Source organism: Haplochromis burtoni, unplaced genomic scaffold (assembly GCF_018398535.1).
Source record: "Haplochromis burtoni strain Fernald_Lab_line unplaced genomic scaffold, NCSU_Asbu1 Contig_606, whole genome shotgun sequence".
Taxonomy (NCBI): Eukaryota; Metazoa; Chordata; class Actinopteri; order Cichliformes; family Cichlidae; genus Haplochromis; species Haplochromis burtoni.
In genome coordinates, this window is record NW_024582967.1 from 1 (window position 1) to 17816 (window position 17816).

The following is a 17816-nucleotide window of genomic DNA, read 5'->3' on the forward strand; positions in this document are numbered from 1 at the left end:
GTTTCAGTTTTCTTTATTATGGATGGAGGGTGAATATACAATAGAAACTTAACCCTTTCATGCATGAATAGTGACAGTGTCAATCTGGATTTCTTTTTCTTAAGTATTTTTATTCATCTTTAGACATGAAAAAATAGATTTTTGATCTTCGCTTTTTTAAAACATGTACTTTTCAGAAGAGTTTAACATCTCCACTTAGGTGGACAACTGGTTGACCAGTGTGCGGCAGGGTACGGAGTTACACATCAGTGTCCAATGTAGTGGTTTATGTTGAAGTGTACCATCAATAGCTGACCACTGTAGTGACACTGTGCCTGAAAGGGTTAAACAGAAATATAAAAACGTCATAAATTAGCCTTGCAATCAATCGGACTATGTCAAAGTAGCGATATATAACATGTCCCGATTCACAAGTGATGTACCCTAAACAACAACATGTGTAACATGTTCCTGTTTTTTTACAACAGTATTCATGGAAAACTAGCAACTTCTTTGTCCACATTTCATGTTTTCATGTGCTCTCTTTTTATATCATTTGCAAGTTGTTTGCATGTTTCCCTCCATCCTATATGTTACTCCATTTCCTGGAAACAGATTCAATTCTGTAATCTTGATAAAACAGTATACTTATAATCGTGATCAAACATTTAACAGTACAATATTAAAAACATCAACAAAGTCAAATGCAAGGAATCTTTCTTTAGCCTTCTGTCTCAGCTGAAAGAAGACAAAGATGAAGACGAAGCTGACTTTAAATTGCAGTTGTTTTATTTGGGTTTTCTCTACTTCATTCTACTTTTACAGAGTAATTATTTAGTGTCTGTGGCTGAACTTCAACACACAATGGCAGAAAAACCCTTGATAGACTGGGACAGTGGTCTCTTGGATTGCTTTGAGGACGCGAGTACTTGTAAGATGAACTCTAAGATCTTTTTCTTGTCATTTCTGGGGTCTTAGGCACTTCAGACATGTTAACACTTTGGTGATGTATTTCTGTTTTTCAGGCTGCTATGGTTTTTGGTGCGGCCCCTGCCTCACCCTAACTGTCGCAGGAAGGTTTGGAGAGAACAATCTTCTCCCTTTATTTGATTTAATGTTTGCTCCTTCATTCTATGGGATCCCTACTTGTCCACCTCCTGCAGTTTTATCTATAAGGGCTGCCATGCGAAACAGATATGGCATCAAGGTATGAAGCAGTGACAATGAGACAATATCATGAAGCAGAAAAGGAGAAAGAAAGAAATAATGGTTGTACCGTCTCTCTGCAGGGCTCTCTCCTTAACGATATTGTAATTTCCAGTTTCTGCGCCACGTGCTCCTGGTGTCAGATGCATCGTGAGTTAAAGCATCGTAAGCAAGCCCCCACTGTCATCAACATACAGAATAACAACATTGTGAACATGCAGCCTTTTCCAGTCATGCAGGCACCCATGATGATGATGCCTGTACAACCAGTGCCAGCTGCTTATATGGCTCAACCAGCAGTCACTGTGATCACACAGTGACGAAATCTGAGTTTGTGTTGATGTTTCTATCAGTGATACGAGACAATGAAGTCATTTTGAATTGAGAGTATCGTTAAATATTTCTATCAGCTTCAATTAATCTTAGTTAAATGCATGAGTCGCCTTTTTAGATTAGTCACTGCATAGCTTCAGTAATAATACAGAGGATTGAATTTTAGTCTTTAATTTTTCTGCTAATGAGAAAAACATAGTTGCATGTAGAGAGCTAAACGTGGTGTTAGATCTGCTCTGATGCTAAAACTGATGTAAAGTGTTTTTTCATCAATAAAAATATGAAATCCAAGACATTTATGAATGAATGAATGAATCTCTGTCAGCTTGAACGTGATGTCCTACAAAACAGAAAGCATGGGCTTAATTTGACCTGGAAACTGTGTGCAGATAAAGAGCTTATCAAATCACACTATCAATGCAAACAGCTTCAGAGATCTCACACATGGCCGACTTATCCACTGTAACACAGCAGTGTCACAGGAGGCGTGGCTTCCAAGCTGGAAAAGATTGTTTAACACCAGTTTATTATTTTAGCCATTGTGAAAAACACTTAAGTGAATGCTTCACATAAGTAAAACATGTAAAGCTAAAAGAGCCTGCCTGAGGGTCTGAGGCGGCGCTGTGGCTGGTAGGGCTGCAACAATAGGGTTATACAGCTGGGAGCAAAATCTAAACTATAAACTATTATTACTAAACTATATTATTATTATTATTATTATTATTATTATTAATCTAAACCTTTTTCACAAATGTCAAAAAATGAAAACTCGAAGACACCAAGAAGTTGAATTCTTTGATCAAAATCTTACTGATTTTGGAAGGAGTGCTGCAAAAATGTTGGCCTGATGTAGAAGACAGAAAACATTCAGACTCAAAAATGAAATCTGAAGGATTTGAAACCAAAATCAGGAAAAGCAAACTGCTGCAGTGAGAGTGCTGACAGGGAGCAGAGAGATCATATTATATATCATATAAGATGTGTCCTACTGTGCAAATGTCTAGTGAGGGGGGGGGGGGGGGGGGGGTGGGGGGGGGGGGGGGGGGGGGGGGGGGGGGGGCGGGGGGGGGGGGGGCATGGCTACGTGCAGGCGGGAAAGGGGCAGTAAAAGAGTTTTGGAGGGTCAGTTTTTTTCTGTGGTTGTACGAAAGAAGGCGACCATTAAAGTTGGAGTTACTATGCCAGTTGTGTGACTACTGGACTAACAGCAGTGATTGCTCAAAGGGGATCTTCTGATTGTTTTCTCTCTAATGCTACGAAGGGTCCTACCTTAGAATATATAGATGAGATGACTGTTGCGCAATAATTCACACACTTCAACACTCGCCCGTTTTTCACAGAAAGAAATAAAGAGTGTAAACAGTTCATGTTACAAAACCTCATGTTTTATTTTCAGTGACGTTTGATGAGTCAGTTATTGAGAATGTCAGAGGATTTCATGTGCGTGAGTTGAAGCTCTGCCTTTCCTTACAGTCCGTGTATTTTCCTTCCTGATAAAAACTGCTTGCAGTATGAAGAGCCTTTTACTAAAACGATGAAGCTGGGCGTGCCCGCCTTCACAAAATACCTGTTGGCAAAACAGAAGAGATTCAATCAGGAAACCAGCATGAAGGAAAGTTACAACAAGCAACGCTGGAAAACAATGGTACAAGTAAATTCTCTAACAGTTAATAACCCCTCAGGTATACATTTAAATCTGACATAAGGAAGGAAGTCATCTATAACAAGGAACTCACAGCAGCACCTAATAAAAGGAGCATTATAAAGAGAACTTGTCTTGAGGAGTGCTCTTAGTGACCATCGTGTAAATGAAACTGAAACCACTCATCAGCAGAATAAATTATTAAATCTACCTTTTGTGTTGCAGTATTTTCAAAAGTGACATCTCTGGGTCGACTCGGTAAAGTGTCTCCTTCTCCTCGTCCTCAAAGTAAAGCTGTGAAAGACAACATCAGTTATTTGTGGGAAAAGTTTGATGACTGAAGCCAAACACATTTCCCCATTTTCAATCTGAAACAGCCAACCAGTCTTCACTCGGCTCCACCTGGAGCCACTAAAAGGCTTTATACAAGTTTGATCATCACTTTAATTGATCTCTGTTCTCATAAAATAACACCCCCACCCCCCCCACCTGTAAGCCCAGCATACAGACCTGCAGATTTTGTGGGAGGTATTTTCTGTCCGCGTCCCAGGGTGGAAGTTCTTCAAACATGACTCCCAGGTGGTCTGTGAAGCTGAGAGATGCAAGAGTGACTATTCTCCACACTTTACTGCTTCAATTTACTGTCCTACATAAAAGAGTCATTCTTTAAAAACCTTTTAAAAATATTTTGTGTCCCTTTTGCTCAACAGTGACTCCCAGTGGTCACAGTTGGCATTTACATTACACAAACTGGCTATTGTCGTTTATGCTGCTCTAATAAAAGTTACATCTCGTGTCTTACTTTAGTCAAACGATATCTGAAACAGGTCACAGATCAAAGAGTGGAGGAATGTATAATCAAAACGATCATCAGTGATATTTGTATATAAATTTAGCACAATCTTGGTCACTGAGGGCAGGAGTCGTTTACCAGCTGTTTTCACAGAAAGCCGAGATGAAGTCACTCTGCTGATGTTCGGGGTAGAGAAAGAGAACGGGCCACTGCAGAGAGCCCTGCTCATCTACGAAGACCTGAGCCCCGGTGACCTCCTGAGAGCTGAGGCCATCCAGGCTGAGCTCTGCTATCGCCGCAGGAGAGCGTTCGTCCTCATCTTCACTGTCGGAACCGCTCCGCTGAGCCCTCGCAGGCTGCACGAGTTTGATGCCTCGATCCTGTGTATAGACGCCAAAATCATAACTGATATAATTTCGTTCTCTGTGTTTATTTTTCACTTAGATAGTGAAGGCAGTTTAAGATGCATCTTCTAATATGTGGGGTCAGCCTCTTGACTTAAGCTCCTTGCAGAATCGGATGGTTTGTGGCGGTTGCCCTGGCCCAGGGTGAAGATGAGACCTGCGCTGGTAACGCATCATCCAGTGATGGGCCCATTAACTACGAGCCTGTGGCTGGGTTTGGACTTGATAGCTAGGCGCCTCCAGCAGGGCTGTGGCAGCATCTGGACTTCTGGTTTCTAACTATAAATCTGCAGCAGCGGCCGGGGCAGGTAGCTGCCAATTAGTGTCAAATACAAATATGTGTGTGACGTGTGAGCGACGTTAGATGCTCCATCTCTAATGCTTACCTTTATGGCATTCAGAAGAGCTTCTTTCTCACCATGCAACTTCTTTTCTTTAGCCTTGGCCTTCCTGGCATCTCTCTCTGCTGCTCTCTTCGATACCAAAAACAAATCAAGGTTTATTTCAGCGCTTTAAAGATTTCACCACTTCTAAAAATAATATATAAAAAGACAAGGATCATCTGAAGTGTAGTTACTTTGTGCTTATCTGCCGCTGCTCTCAGCTCCCGCAGCTTTTTGTCAGTAGGATGAACCTTGAGCCCCTCCTCACACCACTGGATGGCCTCTGAAAAGTGGCGCAGCTCTATACAACACTGAGCGCCTGCAGAAGCACAAACATGGGATTCATTTGCTTTCTAAGAGCTATAACCGACAGAAATCTGGAGCATCTAAACTGAAACAAGCACTAGATTTCCATGCCTAGTAACACAATGTCATCATATCATAGCAGTACATGTTAAAAACATTACCCACCTCTGATCAAGGCTTTCAGGTGGTCTGGCTTGAGCTTCTTTGCAGCTGCAGCATCATTCAAAGCAGAGCGCATATTTCCTGAGTCACGGAAAAAAGAAAAACCCAGACATATTTTTTTTAAACAATGTCATCTTTTGTGAGAGCAAAAGGACATTTGGATGCTGTTTTTTACCAAGGTAAAAGTGTGATGCTGCACGGTTGGTGAGGAGGACAGCATTGAGGTCCTGGTCTGCACATTTCTTCTTCAAACCCGCTGTGTAGGCCACCACCGCTTTTTGGTAGTTCTTCTCTTTGAAATAGGCATTGCCTTCATCTTTCAGGCTTTTTGCTTGTTCTGGAAAAGAACACATTTCTCACATTTATTCAGCTGTTTTCACGAATACATTCAAAGCCTTGGAGGAGAGAAAGCTGTGGTTCGCACACCTTCAGGAGGCCGGTCTTCGTCGTGGATAATGGACTGGAGGCAGGCTAGTTCTGGGTATTTCTGTGGGTCGATCTCTTCGGGGGCGTTTTTCATGAACATGGGTATTTTATTAAACTCCTGCGTGAGACAGCAGTACATTTTGGTATTACCTGATACAAGTAAAGCCACGGCCGGTAATGCCGATACCAATATGGACACTTTAATACTTTTAACCTCTGAGGGCAGCATACAGAGTCGGAGATTAACCATTATTAATTTGTAAGCTCTGAACACGTTTTAATAATCACTGTGATTTTTACCTTTCAGCTTCATGTATTTTGAAACTGATTTTTTTCTTTGGGGGTGGGGGGGCTGGAATCTAAATGTGTCTGTGGGCTATAAATAAAATAGATGTGACAGTCAGCACAGAAAGGTTCAGACACAATTCATTGGGCTACAAACTGAAGGTGGAAAACAGAAGCAAAGTATCGATTCTATCGCGCTAGTATCGATCCGATATCAGCACTGGTACTGATGCTATTTTTCGATATCTTCACGAGATACTGAGCATGTTAGCATCTTGTTGCTAACCACCAACATAAGAACAAAGACGTGCTAACACATTTTATTCAGGTTCAAGTGGCTTTCTATCTAGTGCACATAGTCTCCGCAAGCCAACCTTACCTCCTCCCAGTCGTTTTCACTGAAGGCATTTTTATACCGCTGGGTCTTGAATTTGTCCATGAACGCGTCCAAGCCATCGTCGCTGTCACTGTGTACTGTGGACGCCATTTTGGATCAAAATGTACTTTAAAAAGCTTGTTCTTGTTTTTAAATCTTATATTAATGCTGACAGCAGTTTGTCCAGCTAACCGTTCCTCAAGTTGCCTTGTTTACACATGTGTAACAGCGGTGCCACATGCGAAAGAATCCGTGTGGAAACTCACTTCCGGCAGAGCGTTCCACTCCTCGCGGTACGAAGCTCCGACGGCAGAAGTAAGGCTCTCAAAGCACTGCCACGTATTTAAAAATAGGTGGCAGTTTCTTTTCTAATTATCCCGTTAATTATTTCAGCTTTACTTGTGTGCACCATGGAAAGCAACGCTAACACTGCCAGCAGTGTAGCCTAACTCTTGGCTTTTTGTCCACATTTTGAGGTCCTTGCTTTACAACATGCACTGGGATAACTATTTTTGTGCTAAAAAAAAAATAAACAACTTGCATTTATTTTAATTTTTCAAGGACTCACTCCCAATCTGGTGTGAGATCAGTGTTATATTACATTCATGTTGTGACAAATTCTCATGCACTTCATGCTGTATACTGGCCTACTTACAAAGGATATCTGCATTGTAGGATACCACTATAAATACTACTAAACAGTGGGAATGTTTCTACCAACTTTGCTTTTCTTTGCTGTCTCACTTTTTTGCGACATTCATAATTTGGTTGTAACCAGCACTGATTTGTCCAGGTACAGATTAAGTTTTTATCAGGATTATTACACGACTTACTGTAAAAAACAAAATTAAGCTGTGGACTCCATTACATTGTAGTGTACAATGCAGGTCAGGTACATCACAGAGCTATTGTTTAAAAATTGTTTATTGAATGTGTAAATTACAGGCTTTGGAAAACATGGAATAATCTATGCCCACCACCTCACACACACAAACTGAAACATTTATTCTAACATTCATACTTGTTACTTATATAGTTTCCACTCTTCCCAGTAGATCTAACAGTCCATCTCTACTGAGGAAGACAGTCTCACCTGTCTGCTGACAGATCACCTCAAACCTGGGTGTTTCCTCCAGAGCTCCCTGTCCTACTACAATAACATATGGATAACCCAGTTTGCTGGCATCCTTCAGCCTCTTTCCGATTGTCATCTGTGTGCGGTCATCCAAAACAACTTCACCTCTCAGGTGAGGCAGAGTTTCTCCCAAAGCTTGGACCAGTTCCTCAGCTTGGAGTGTTGCCTCATCCACCTTACTGCCCTTCTTAGGGGGTAAAACGCAAACCTGATAAGGAGCGATAAGCCCCGGCCAGCGGATCCCCTCTTCTGTTGACATCACCTCGACTGCTGCAGCCAGAATTCGCGTAACCCCGAGGCCGTAGCAGCCCATGTCAGCGACAGCCGGCTTGTTCTGGGCATTGCTGAAGGTGGCTTTGAATATGTGAGAGTACTTCTTACCCAAGTAAAACGTGTGGCCTACTTCTATACCCTTTGACTCTACCAGTTTCCCAGTTTCACACTGTGGACAGTTGGACTGGTCTGATGACATGGTCTCCACATTGGCGGAGAAGGAGCAGCTCCCACAGACCAGAAGCCGATCCTCGCCGATGTCCGCCGGCAGCTGGAACTCATGGGACAGTTTACCGCCGATGTTTCCAGTGTCCGCCTGCACCTGAACGCAACGCAGACCCAACCTGGCGAAGAGCCGAGTATACGCTTGGCACACAGACTCGTACGTCTGATGAGCGGCTTCTTCGCTCACGTCAAAGGAGTACATGTCCTTCATGTAAAACTCCCTCCCTCGGAGAAGGCCAAACTTCGGCTTTGGCTCGTCTCTGAATTTGCGGGTGATCTGTTTTTTGGGGGGTTTTCAAAATAAATCATTTCAGAAAAAACAAACAAACTGCAGCTTGTTACAGGAAAAACAGTGGCAGTAAGAACAGGCTGAATGCTTACTTGGTAAAGAAGCAGTGGGAGCTGTCTGTAGGAGAGAGTCGCCTGGTGAGCGACGAGAGTCGTCACTGCCTCCTCGTGAGTGGGACCCAGGCAGTAGTCAGCGCCGTGCCGGTCTTTCAGGCGGAACAGCTCCTTTCCCATCAAATCCCAGCGCTCACTGGTTTTCCAGAGGTCGGCCGAGCACAAACTGGGCATGTCCAGCTTCTGCCCACCAATCCCCTGCATCTCCTGGTCGATCACTCTCACCTGTTGATCAAAGACAGCAGTGCAAATCAGGAGGTTGGACGATAAACATCAGCAGTCACGCAAAAATTGATAGGAAACTAGAAAAAAAGGCATTTCTCTACTCTTTTCCCTTTAGTCAAGAGCTACTGTTTAACTTTATCATTTTAGCCCAATAAACATCTAATCTAATATATTCGTTTACATAATCACATAATCTATGTGATTAATTAGGTTTTATAATCGTATAATCCACAATAATCTAAGAGGGAAAAGAGACTGTCTGGACAACGTTCACAGCCTAAACATATTTAGAGCCTGTGGCAAATATACTACTGCTTTGATAGATGCCATGTAAGAGGATGTCTGTCATTCTGAAGCTGTCGTAAAGCAAAATATTGAGCGTGTTGTTATATATATTATATTATATATATAATAAAATAAAATAAAAATAAAACATATATATATAATGATTATATATTATTATCTATATATTTTTATATTAGGGGTGCAACGATATTCGTATCGATATTGAACCGTTCGATACAGTGCTTTCGGTTCGGTACGCATATGTATCGAACAATACAACATTTGTAATTTATTTTATCAACTTTCCTTCTGACGATGCTGTCTGTGTTGAGCGCTCAGTGAATCTGTGTTCGACTACTCCGCCTAGGCTGCACTGTCGAGCGCAGATCCACTGAGCGCTCCACACAGACAGCATAGTCAGAAGGAAGAGCGCAGGGCAAGCTAGCGAGACAGAAGTTAAGCTCTCCTTGCAACAGGCAAATTGAACCTCACTCTTCAGATCTGGCGTTTGGAATTATTTTGGTTTTCATGTGACGTATGACCCTGAAGGTAAGCGAGTCATGGACTAAAGTAAAACAGTATGTTGGATGTGCCATGCAATGCTCAATTACATGGGTGGGAACTAGTGTGTTAGCGCAGTTAGCTCGTTAACGTGTTGGCCGTCTAGCCCCATGCACGGGGCGATCGGCGGTAGCTCGTTAACGGAGATTTGCCGTGTTGTGGCGTTAAGGTCATTTCAACGAGATTAACCTGAAAGCACTAGTGGGAACACAACGAATATGACTGCACATTTACGCCGACATCATCCTAGTGCAAAGACAAAAACAACAAGCATGCTACTAACTTTAGCCGAGTCATTTAGACAGCTGTTAGCACATGATTCTCCTTATGCTGCTGAGAATATAGCCCAGAAGAAGCGGATAGTATAGCTTTTATTTTGGAAAGAGACATTTCTCTGTAATAAACTCTCTTTTCCAAAGATGAGTGATTCCTCAATCAGATACAGGGCTCGCAATATCGCTAGCCCGACGTCCCGGGCTAGCGATTTTTTCCAGTCGGGCTACCAAAATCTATCTCTGCCCTGCCCGTCGGGCTATTGTAGGAAGAAAATATATGTCAATGCTTTTGCATTCTTTCAGAAATGTAGCTGGGTAATTATGTCATTGGCATCGGTGAGCCACTGTCAATATGTGACATATTGAAGTCGTGTTTGAATTTGCGCTTGTTTTTTTGCTTTCACTTTGCAATCGTGCGAACTGTGTATAGAGAGCGACAGCACTGATCTGTGAGTGATGATAATTTGTGCACCAATTCCTCTGACATCGTCTTATTAATCGTTAGCTTACTATGCAAACATGACAAGTGAAATCTCCCGCAGCTTAAACATGTGAGAGGTTGATCGCGCAGAGAATCGCTGAGCTTATGTGAGTGCGTGTGTAAAAGCATTTCAGTTCTGCTGAGCCAAATAAGACAGGTCAGGGTGAAGAAGTGACAGCCAAAGAAAAGCTTACCACAAAACGGAGAAGTTATGACAAATCAGACTATAAGGCAAAAAGAAAGTGCAGCTTTATGGTTTCATGGACAAAAAATTTCTGTGGCTGCAATATGATCGAGCTAAATAACCAGGGCTGCACATAAGTGGTCCGCAGGTGCGCATTCGCTGTCAAAATAAAAAACACGCACAAGGGTTAGGGTTAAATTTAAAAACTGTACTTTTGAGTTAAAATATATATTTATAATTTTAATAAATGACAAATTAAAAAGGCATGAACATTTTTTTTGTATCGAAAAAATATCGAACCGTGACACCAAAGTATCGAACCGAACCGTGAATTTTGTGTATCGTTGCACCCCTAATATATTATAAGACCTAAAGGAACATTTGCACACCTCAGGATAAATGAACAAAATAAAAATGTATACATGGTATAAAAAAAATCTAAACAAAGAAAATAGTATCAGTTCTGTTAGTTGGCAGGACAAAACCAACCATGAATATTACTTTATTATTATTATCACTCCTATAAGAAGATAAGGCCTCATCTCACCAGCTTCTCCATGGAGCGGACGGTGGCAGGAAGGTAGTAGTAGCACCCTGGGCTGGATGGATGAATAAGCCCAGCCTGCTGCATGAGCCTCTGGCTCTTGCAGCTCATCTCCCCTGGCAGCCGGCTGTCCAGCGCCACATCACGCAAGTTCGAAGGCTGGTAGAGACGAGACACCAGGAGTACGGGCTTGCTACCATAGGAGGGCGCAGAAGCAGGGACGGCTGCCTGCTCAGCACAGCCTGAGTCTAACCTCTTCGGAAGGATCAGGGTCCTGTGCAGGCGGCGAAAGGCTCTCTGCCAAACCTGAAGCATTACAGGCTCCATGGTGCATACACATGTGCTGCTATTCAAAGAGAAATGATAGCACAATCAGTTGAAGCTGGATAAGTTACCTCACCTCGCTATTTAGCCCACAGTGCCACGTAATAACTGCAAATCCTCAAATGTGAGATTTTTTTCCCTTTTCACGGCTTATATGACAGCTAAGTTTGGAGTTTTTGACTGCTAGTTAAACAAAACGAGCACTGAAGAAACATCCTCATCACAGAGTACTCGTTCTTCTTTACTGGCCACTGTAGGAAAAATCTGTGTGTTTACATGGAGATATTTTTAATACATTTCCCAGTTTTTTCAATTATATGATACTTTTCACAGAAAAGAAAGTATGTTCACGCAACACTGTCGTTTTTACTCTTTGATATTTTCTGTGGTAACACTTCAGCACATTTACACGCACTTATAATGCGCTTCCTCCATGCTATGCTGCTTATTAAACCTGAGTGAAGGGGGTGAACCATCAGCACAGATGCTTTTTAGGTAGCAGGTTGTTTCATATCCGAGAACAAGTTGTTTAACCTCAGTAATTATATACAGGTTGTAGGGTTTATCCAGCCGGAAAAGCCACGGGTTATTACACAAATACAGAGGACTGATAGCTGTTTCACAGTGCTGATGTCCCTGACAGATACATGGATGCTAGCAGGTTAGCTTGGGAGCTAATGTGAAAATGACCTTCTTCAGTTTGCACGCGATATCACGTATGCAGCAAGAAAGACTCACCTTGAGACCGATAACGAGTGTCTGACTGTCCTGTGTAAATTATATAACTAAATGAAAGAAGAGCGACATTTTTTACTAAGTTCGTAAAAACACTGAAGGTCCTGCTACACTACTACATGCTGCCTTTCTTCCTCAGCTACATGTCGACAGGCTAGTCTTCTGAAAATGCCCCCTACAGGCCCGGAGGGGCTCTGCAGCAGCGAGGGCAGTTTTAGCTCTGGCTGTACCGGGTTTATACTCTGACTCAGAGAGATTATGGATGAGATTTGTCTCAAAGCTGGCCTTTTAAAAACAATCGCCGTGAATGAAATCCAAACAACATAACAATGTTACTTGATTAAATGAGTAGAGGTGGGCGGGTCTATCCAAATATCAATAGTATCGAGACGAGTGATAGTATCGATACTCTGTTTCTGTCATGTAGGTTCAGTATGTAGCACACTGACATGTGTTTAATATTTTTCAAGCATGGATATGTAGATAATAATTATTCAATAATTGCATAATACTTCTAAAAAGACGGGGCTGTAAATATTTTTTCATGTGGACCTAATATGTCACATATTCTGTGGATATTTTCGATTTTTTTAATCTTTTAGTGTAAATATTATCCGTGCATAGAAAAAAAGGAACAGAAAATAGTAATTAATGTATGTCGACATATTTCTGCCTTATGGCTGTACTCACAAGGACTGAATCAATTTTATATAGTTAAAATTCACCAAATTGTTCCAAGTATAATTCTCACCTCCGAGGGACAAGACTCAGCAGTCCATCTGTATCTAAAGGTCAAAGGTCACTCTTTCGAGGATGCCAATGTTCACATTTTGGACAGAGAGGACAGATGGTTTGAAAGAGGAGTGAAAGAAGCCATTTATGTCCACTGTGAGCGACCATCTTTGAACAGAGGCGGGTTTACGACACCAACTGTCTGCCATCTATAATCCAGTTTTGAGATCCCTTCCCAGACGCCTTAACGCCCACTCACATCCTGGGCCATCTGACCTCAGGAAATCACATGATAGGGTGGGGCCAGGTTTCACAATGAGCTCACCCGAAACCCTGGCTGACTGTGACCCACACCCGTGTTCACACCTTGGCTCATGTGATTAGGTAGATGATCATTAGGGGGTCCATGTCCCTCTTGGGGGGAGACACCCCCACAGGGTTTAAATGTGGGACTCTCCACCATTTGACCCTAAAGCTTCTCGGATGAGAGGTGAAACGTCTTCAAGCAACTTAAAGAAGACGCTTTTCTTTCCAAGCTCCTTAGACCTTCTGTCAGTTTAAAACCATCCTAACTACCTATGAGGCTCTGGGGACAAAATGTTTGTGATCGTCACAGTATCTTATCACTTTCATCTTCTTATGAATTTCAATAAAGGGAACACAGACACAAGAATAAATCTGACGTAGCAGACAAACGGAGAATACTTTGAAGAGTATTAAAATAAAACTGAACAATACAGTTTCACGGTTCAAAGTTCTTTATTGTCACTCATAATGAAGAAACATGACAGAGAATTACTCAGGTCTGAGTTCTCATAGGTTAGAATGTTAGAAATAAGTAATGACCTAATTCAAATAATAATAACAATTATAATAACTATAATAATAATAATAATGGCTTAATCAATAAGTCCATTAAAAGTGCATAATGCTAATTGTGAGTATTGAGAGCTATTCTTCAGCCTGCTGGACCAGATACTGCACAGCCTCCGGCCTGAGGGGAGGGCCGTGTGTAAGGTGGGTGGAGTCTGTCATGATGCAGGTTGTTCTTTCCTTACATCTGCTGGTGTAAACGTCTGAGAGGTGAGGCTGTCATCTATCCTTAGAACTGCACCAACCCTCTACATGTTATTCTTCACTACAGTCGTGAACTTCCTCTGAGGTCCTCTCCAGACTCCCTTCCACCTGCCTTCAGTCTCACTGCAGATCACAATGCTGTGCGGAAACATCACAGTCCACAGAGACTCCTGCCTGATTTCATCTGCCGGCCCGTCCATCACCACAGCAAACAAGAAAGACTCAGATCTTCTCCCTGATGTAATCCCGCCCCCACCTTAAACCCAACTCCTACTGCACACCTCACCACTGTCTCACAGTCCTCATACGTGTCCTGCAGCACCCTCGCAGACACAGTTCCTCTCTTGGCACCTTATCATTTGCTTTCTCAAGCTCCACAAACTTACAGTGCAGCTCCGTCTGACCTCTCAAAGCAAACATCCCGTCTGTAGTGCTCTTTCTCAGCATGAAGCTGCTCTGCTGCTCACTGAACATCACATCTCTCCTTAGCTTCTAGTTTCAGCAACTCACGATGACTCATCAGCTTTACCTTTCTGTAGTTACTAAAACTCTGCACGTCACCCTTGTTCTTGAAAATCAGTCTTATGATTATAACTGCTCACCTTTGTCCAGCTTTTACACATACAACACATGTTTAATTTTTATCCTCATAACTGAAATTCTGTATGAAGCACACATTAATGAGGGTAAAATAACAGAGCCATTATTAATGCAAAGAAAATTAACTAATCCGTATACAACATCATCAAAATATACAATTCTGTGACTATTTGTGGTTAAAAACTAATAAATAATAAACTAATATATAAATAATAATAATACCTTTGTTCCTTTTTGCTAATGCATTTTGTCATGAACAGAGAAAGGAAGATGCCGTCTGTCGCTCTCTTCTATTTGTTTTATTTTATTGTTTTTAGTCAATTTTGTGCAACATGTCAGCCCTGCATTGTTTTATGATCGCCAGACATTATTGGAAATAGGCTTATCTACCCAAGCTTAGTTTTTAAGTCTTTATTAAAAACCAATTTTTATTCTCTGGCTTTTAACTCTGTGGGTAACTGATTTTTTTTTTTATTGCTATGTCTGGTTTTATTACTATGTGCATATTAGTATTGTACAGCACTTTGGTCTACCAGGTGTGTTTTTAAAGTGCTATATAAATAAATAAATGATGATGATAATAGTTGTATTTAACTTGTTGTTTTTACTTTTTTGTTCTTTGTTTGTTTCGTATGTTCACTTTGGCAGCTGTCTACAGGAAGGACAATTCACTGTTTTTTATGTAAAAATGTATTTATCTCTGTTATTTTCAGATTTCTGGCAGAAATAAGTCAGACTGAGTCAGAAGGTTTGGTAGATGTTCTCTGTTCGTTCATAAAATGAGGTACAGAGAAGCTCATATGAGCTGGCTTTGCCTGCAGGGTTCCTCCACATCCCTCACGTAGAGACAAACAGGAAGAAGTACATATGAGAGATTTTATTCATGTGCAAATGCCATTTTTAAGAAGAATGCTTGTAGCTACAAGACATTTAAAGCAAAAATAAGTTTGAAAGAAAATATGTCAACTTAAAGCAAGTGTGTTCTCACCTCGCAGTAGACAAAAGGTAAAGTATATTTGATTTATTCCCACTGAGCCCAAATCACAGGTTTGTGGTGATTTTACATAAAATCTAAAATCCATCTTTGAGCTTTTTCTGTGTCCAAATCAAATTTTTCTATTTGAGAAAGACAAGACACGGTGGGTGAGCAGACACGTTGGGTCATGAGAGCATCCAGGTGTTTATTGCAGACCTCACCCTAAACTAAAAGTCATCCATTCCTTTTTTTTTTTTTTTTAAATAAAATCAACAGAAACAGCTGAAACAGTCAAAAGTCCCACATACACTCTGCTGCTAAATTCTGCATTACATTCAGACATTTTTACCTCAAATCAGAAAATGTTGTGTAAGTTCTGAGTTTAGACTTTACTGAGCTGAAAACAGGAAATCGAGGCACCAGAGTGGAAACGAGTGAAGGTTCAATGGCCGGAAAGAACATTTTTAATGAGCCATTTCATATTGACATTACTTCTCTTCCTCACTGAGTCATGCTATATATTTACACACCTGTTACATAAAATTTTACCAATAAAAATGTATTACAAACAAAAAAACAATGAGAAAACACACTTTTCCAGTCTAGTTTTAAAGCTTCAGTACAGGACAGCCAAGAGGAGCCTGTATGAGAGAGAAGACTGTAACGGTGCTTCTCCACAGAAGCACAGTGACTTTCATCTTTTCTTCTTCTCTTCCTCCAAATCAGCAGGTTTTTGGTTGTAGAAGTAAAACTGCAGTTTTTTTTATATGACGTTGATAATTTGTATGACATGTAGACATATAATAAACCACGTGGGCCTTTTCATATCAGTGATAACTGAAGGCAGCACTCGCTGAAGCGCTCCAGAAAAGCGCAAATTCACACTTTATGTTTTTAAAATAAAAATGTGTAAAATACACGAGAACATGAATCTGAAGTTAAAAGTTAATGTTTAATTTCTTTCTTAAAAAAAATGAAATGTAAAAAATGAAAGTTGTGAGACTCAGTCCTCTGGGCACAGGTTCAAACATGGACAGATGATGGTTCAGCTCAGAGAGGAGGGAGGTTTTCCAGGATCCTTCTGTGATAATTTAACAGAAAACTGGAAAACATTATGAGTGCAGAAATACAACAAGTATTTTTTTGTGCTTGCCCTTATTATTAATCTTTATGTGTTTTTATCTATATTTCTTTTCAGGAACAAGCATTGAAAACAAAGTTTTTAAACCAACAGCTCTCTCAGCCTCCCGCGGTGTATGTTAATGCACTTGTGCTGGTCTTATAAAAAAGTTCAGCAGTTTTAGACCTTTGTAGTCAGACACAGGCGACTGATGGTTGGCTAACATTGCAAATACACTAGAATTCACCCTCCGGGCGCTTTACCTTCAGCAGGACGCTGCTGAGGTCAGCTTTTTGTCTGACAGGTTCATATAGACCAAAGATGCAGTCTCCCTGAGCCAATTAGGTTTATGTCTGTTTCATCCGCTTATCTTGTGGCTCCCTTTGTAAAATGTAGTTCCCAGAGAAAAGGGCGACTGAATGTCTCCGTGAGATATGAACAATCCCATTAAAACAGATGTGATCTGAAAACATTACATTTTCCTTTCGGGCATTAAAGTAAACATAGAAGTCATGTTTTTATTGTCACAAAGATTCTGCGCAAAAAAACACAAATGTCCAAAAACGTCAGGCGAAATGCTGCGTTAGAAACAATTCAATGATCAATTAGTAAAGTAAAAGTTCAAAAAAGTTAAAATAGAATAAAATAAAATGTTGCACAGCAGAAAGGTTTCAGATGATCATGTGTTACTGGGGATGTAACTTCTGATTGGTTGGATGGAGGGAAAGGCACGGACGTTCAAAGATGTCCTTCACATGTGTGCAGTGATACCAAGGTAATGTTAGTTGCACACCTACAACTACGGCTGTGAGTTAAATGTAGAGGCAGATATATTAGCCTTCAAAATACATTGCATATAGCAATAGTTGTTATTTCATTCTATTAATTAAAAATGTAGATTTTTTAATTTTATGACATATATATGTTTTAATATCTCCAATGATGACAGAGATTTGATCTCAATCGTCAGTTTTACTTATATCAGCAGCTGATGTTGGATGTTACAGGCACGAGTATCTCTCCAGGCTCAACAGCAAATGACTTCTCCAAAACTGCTGCCACAAACTCAGAAATGTGTAAAATATTATCATATATTGTCATATAAAACAGCCCAGTCTTAAAGTTTAGCTAGGCTGTGTCCACGAAGTTTTGAGCACGTAGAGTTGGTTTTTCTTTTAAGCCTTTATTCAACCAGAAAAATGTGACTATCCCTTTTATAAGACAGACAGTAGTGCAGTTATCGATGATAACATATTCTAGGTAAAACGGAGAAGATAAATAAATAGCCTCATAAATAAGAAAGCAAAGCAAGCTGCCTGACCCCGAACGTGCAACATACACTGGTGACCAGTGTTGGTCAAGTTACT

At 40.9% G+C, this 17816-nt stretch overlaps 3 protein-coding genes across 4 annotated transcripts; 1 reads left to right on the forward strand and 2 right to left on the reverse strand.

The window, feature by feature from the left end:
* The first annotated feature begins 113 nt into the window (after nucleotides 1–113).
* LOC102305884 (cornifelin homolog B) lies at nucleotides 114–1601 on the forward strand. Its single transcript, XM_005948793.3, has 3 exons — nucleotides 114–910; nucleotides 1005–1186; nucleotides 1269–1601. Exons 1-3 carry the CDS (start codon nucleotides 844–846, stop codon nucleotides 1503–1505), a joined length of 486 nt encoding a protein of 161 aa, XP_005948855.1. The 5' UTR covers nucleotides 114–843; the 3' UTR covers nucleotides 1506–1601.
* Nucleotides 1602–2636: 1035 nt separating this feature from the next.
* ttc4 (tetratricopeptide repeat domain 4) lies at nucleotides 2637–6965 on the reverse strand. The gene is made up of 10 exons (XM_005948791.3): nucleotides 6299–6965; nucleotides 5635–5752; nucleotides 5384–5545; nucleotides 5212–5289; nucleotides 4935–5059; nucleotides 4744–4830; nucleotides 4092–4333; nucleotides 3671–3752; nucleotides 3372–3454; nucleotides 2637–3085 (listed from the first exon to the last, which is right to left on the reverse strand). The coding sequence occupies exons 1-10, from the start codon at nucleotides 6404–6406 to the stop codon at nucleotides 2986–2988; spliced, it is 1185 nt and encodes a 394-aa protein (XP_005948853.1). The 5' UTR covers nucleotides 6407–6965; the 3' UTR covers nucleotides 2637–2985.
* A 236-nt stretch (nucleotides 6966–7201) lies between these two features.
* pars2 (prolyl-tRNA synthetase 2, mitochondrial) lies at nucleotides 7202–12120 on the reverse strand. 2 transcript variants are annotated; one of them, XM_005948790.3, is made up of 4 exons: nucleotides 11948–12120; nucleotides 10889–11228; nucleotides 8310–8555; nucleotides 7202–8205 (listed from the first exon to the last, which is right to left on the reverse strand). In XM_005948790.3, exons 2-4 carry the CDS (start codon nucleotides 11210–11212, stop codon nucleotides 7324–7326), a joined length of 1452 nt encoding a protein of 483 aa, XP_005948852.1. In that variant the 5' UTR covers nucleotides 11213–11228; nucleotides 11948–12120; the 3' UTR covers nucleotides 7202–7323. The 2 variants fall into 2 exon arrangements, with proteins under 2 accessions (XP_005948852.1, XP_005948851.1); XM_005948789.3 differs by having other exon boundaries at nucleotides 10889–11231; nucleotides 11948–12119.
* Between the last annotated feature and the right edge of the window lie 5696 nt (nucleotides 12121–17816).

What these genes read in the sequence shown, in the direction of transcription:
- pars2 (XM_005948790.3), bottom strand. Translation starts at nt 11,212, where the DNA reads ATGGAGCCTGTAATGCTTCAGGTTTGGCAGAGAGCCTTTCGCCGCCTG. An exon ending in TCCGCTCCATGGAGAAGCTG is followed by an intron (nt 8,556 to 10,888) that starts GTGAGATGAGGC and finishes TTTGATCAACAG; the next exon opens with GTGAGAGTGATCGACCAGGA. An exon ending in TCCCACTGCTTCTTTACCAA is followed by an intron (nt 8,206 to 8,309) that starts GTAAGCATTCAG and finishes CCCAAAAAACAG; the next exon opens with ATCACCCGCAAATTCAGAGA.
- LOC102305884 (XM_005948793.3), top strand. Translation starts at nt 844, where the DNA reads ATGGCAGAAAAACCCTTGATAGACTGGGACAGTGGTCTCTTGGATTGC. An exon ending in CTTTGAGGACGCGAGTACTT is followed by an intron (nt 911 to 1,004) that starts GTAAGATGAACT and finishes TCTGTTTTTCAG; the next exon opens with GCTGCTATGGTTTTTGGTGC. An exon ending in GAAACAGATATGGCATCAAG is followed by an intron (nt 1,187 to 1,268) that starts GTATGAAGCAGT and finishes GTCTCTCTGCAG; the next exon opens with GGCTCTCTCCTTAACGATAT.
- ttc4 (XM_005948791.3), bottom strand. Translation starts at nt 6,406, where the DNA reads ATGGCGTCCACAGTACACAGTGACAGCGACGATGGCTTGGACGCGTTC. An exon ending in AGCATCACACTTTTACCTTG is followed by an intron (nt 5,290 to 5,383) that starts GTAAAAAACAGC and finishes TCCGTGACTCAG; the next exon opens with GAAATATGCGCTCTGCTTTG. An exon ending in ACCTCCCACAAAATCTGCAG is followed by an intron (nt 3,455 to 3,670) that starts GTCTGTATGCTG and finishes TGTCTTTCACAG; the next exon opens with CTTTACTTTGAGGACGAGGA.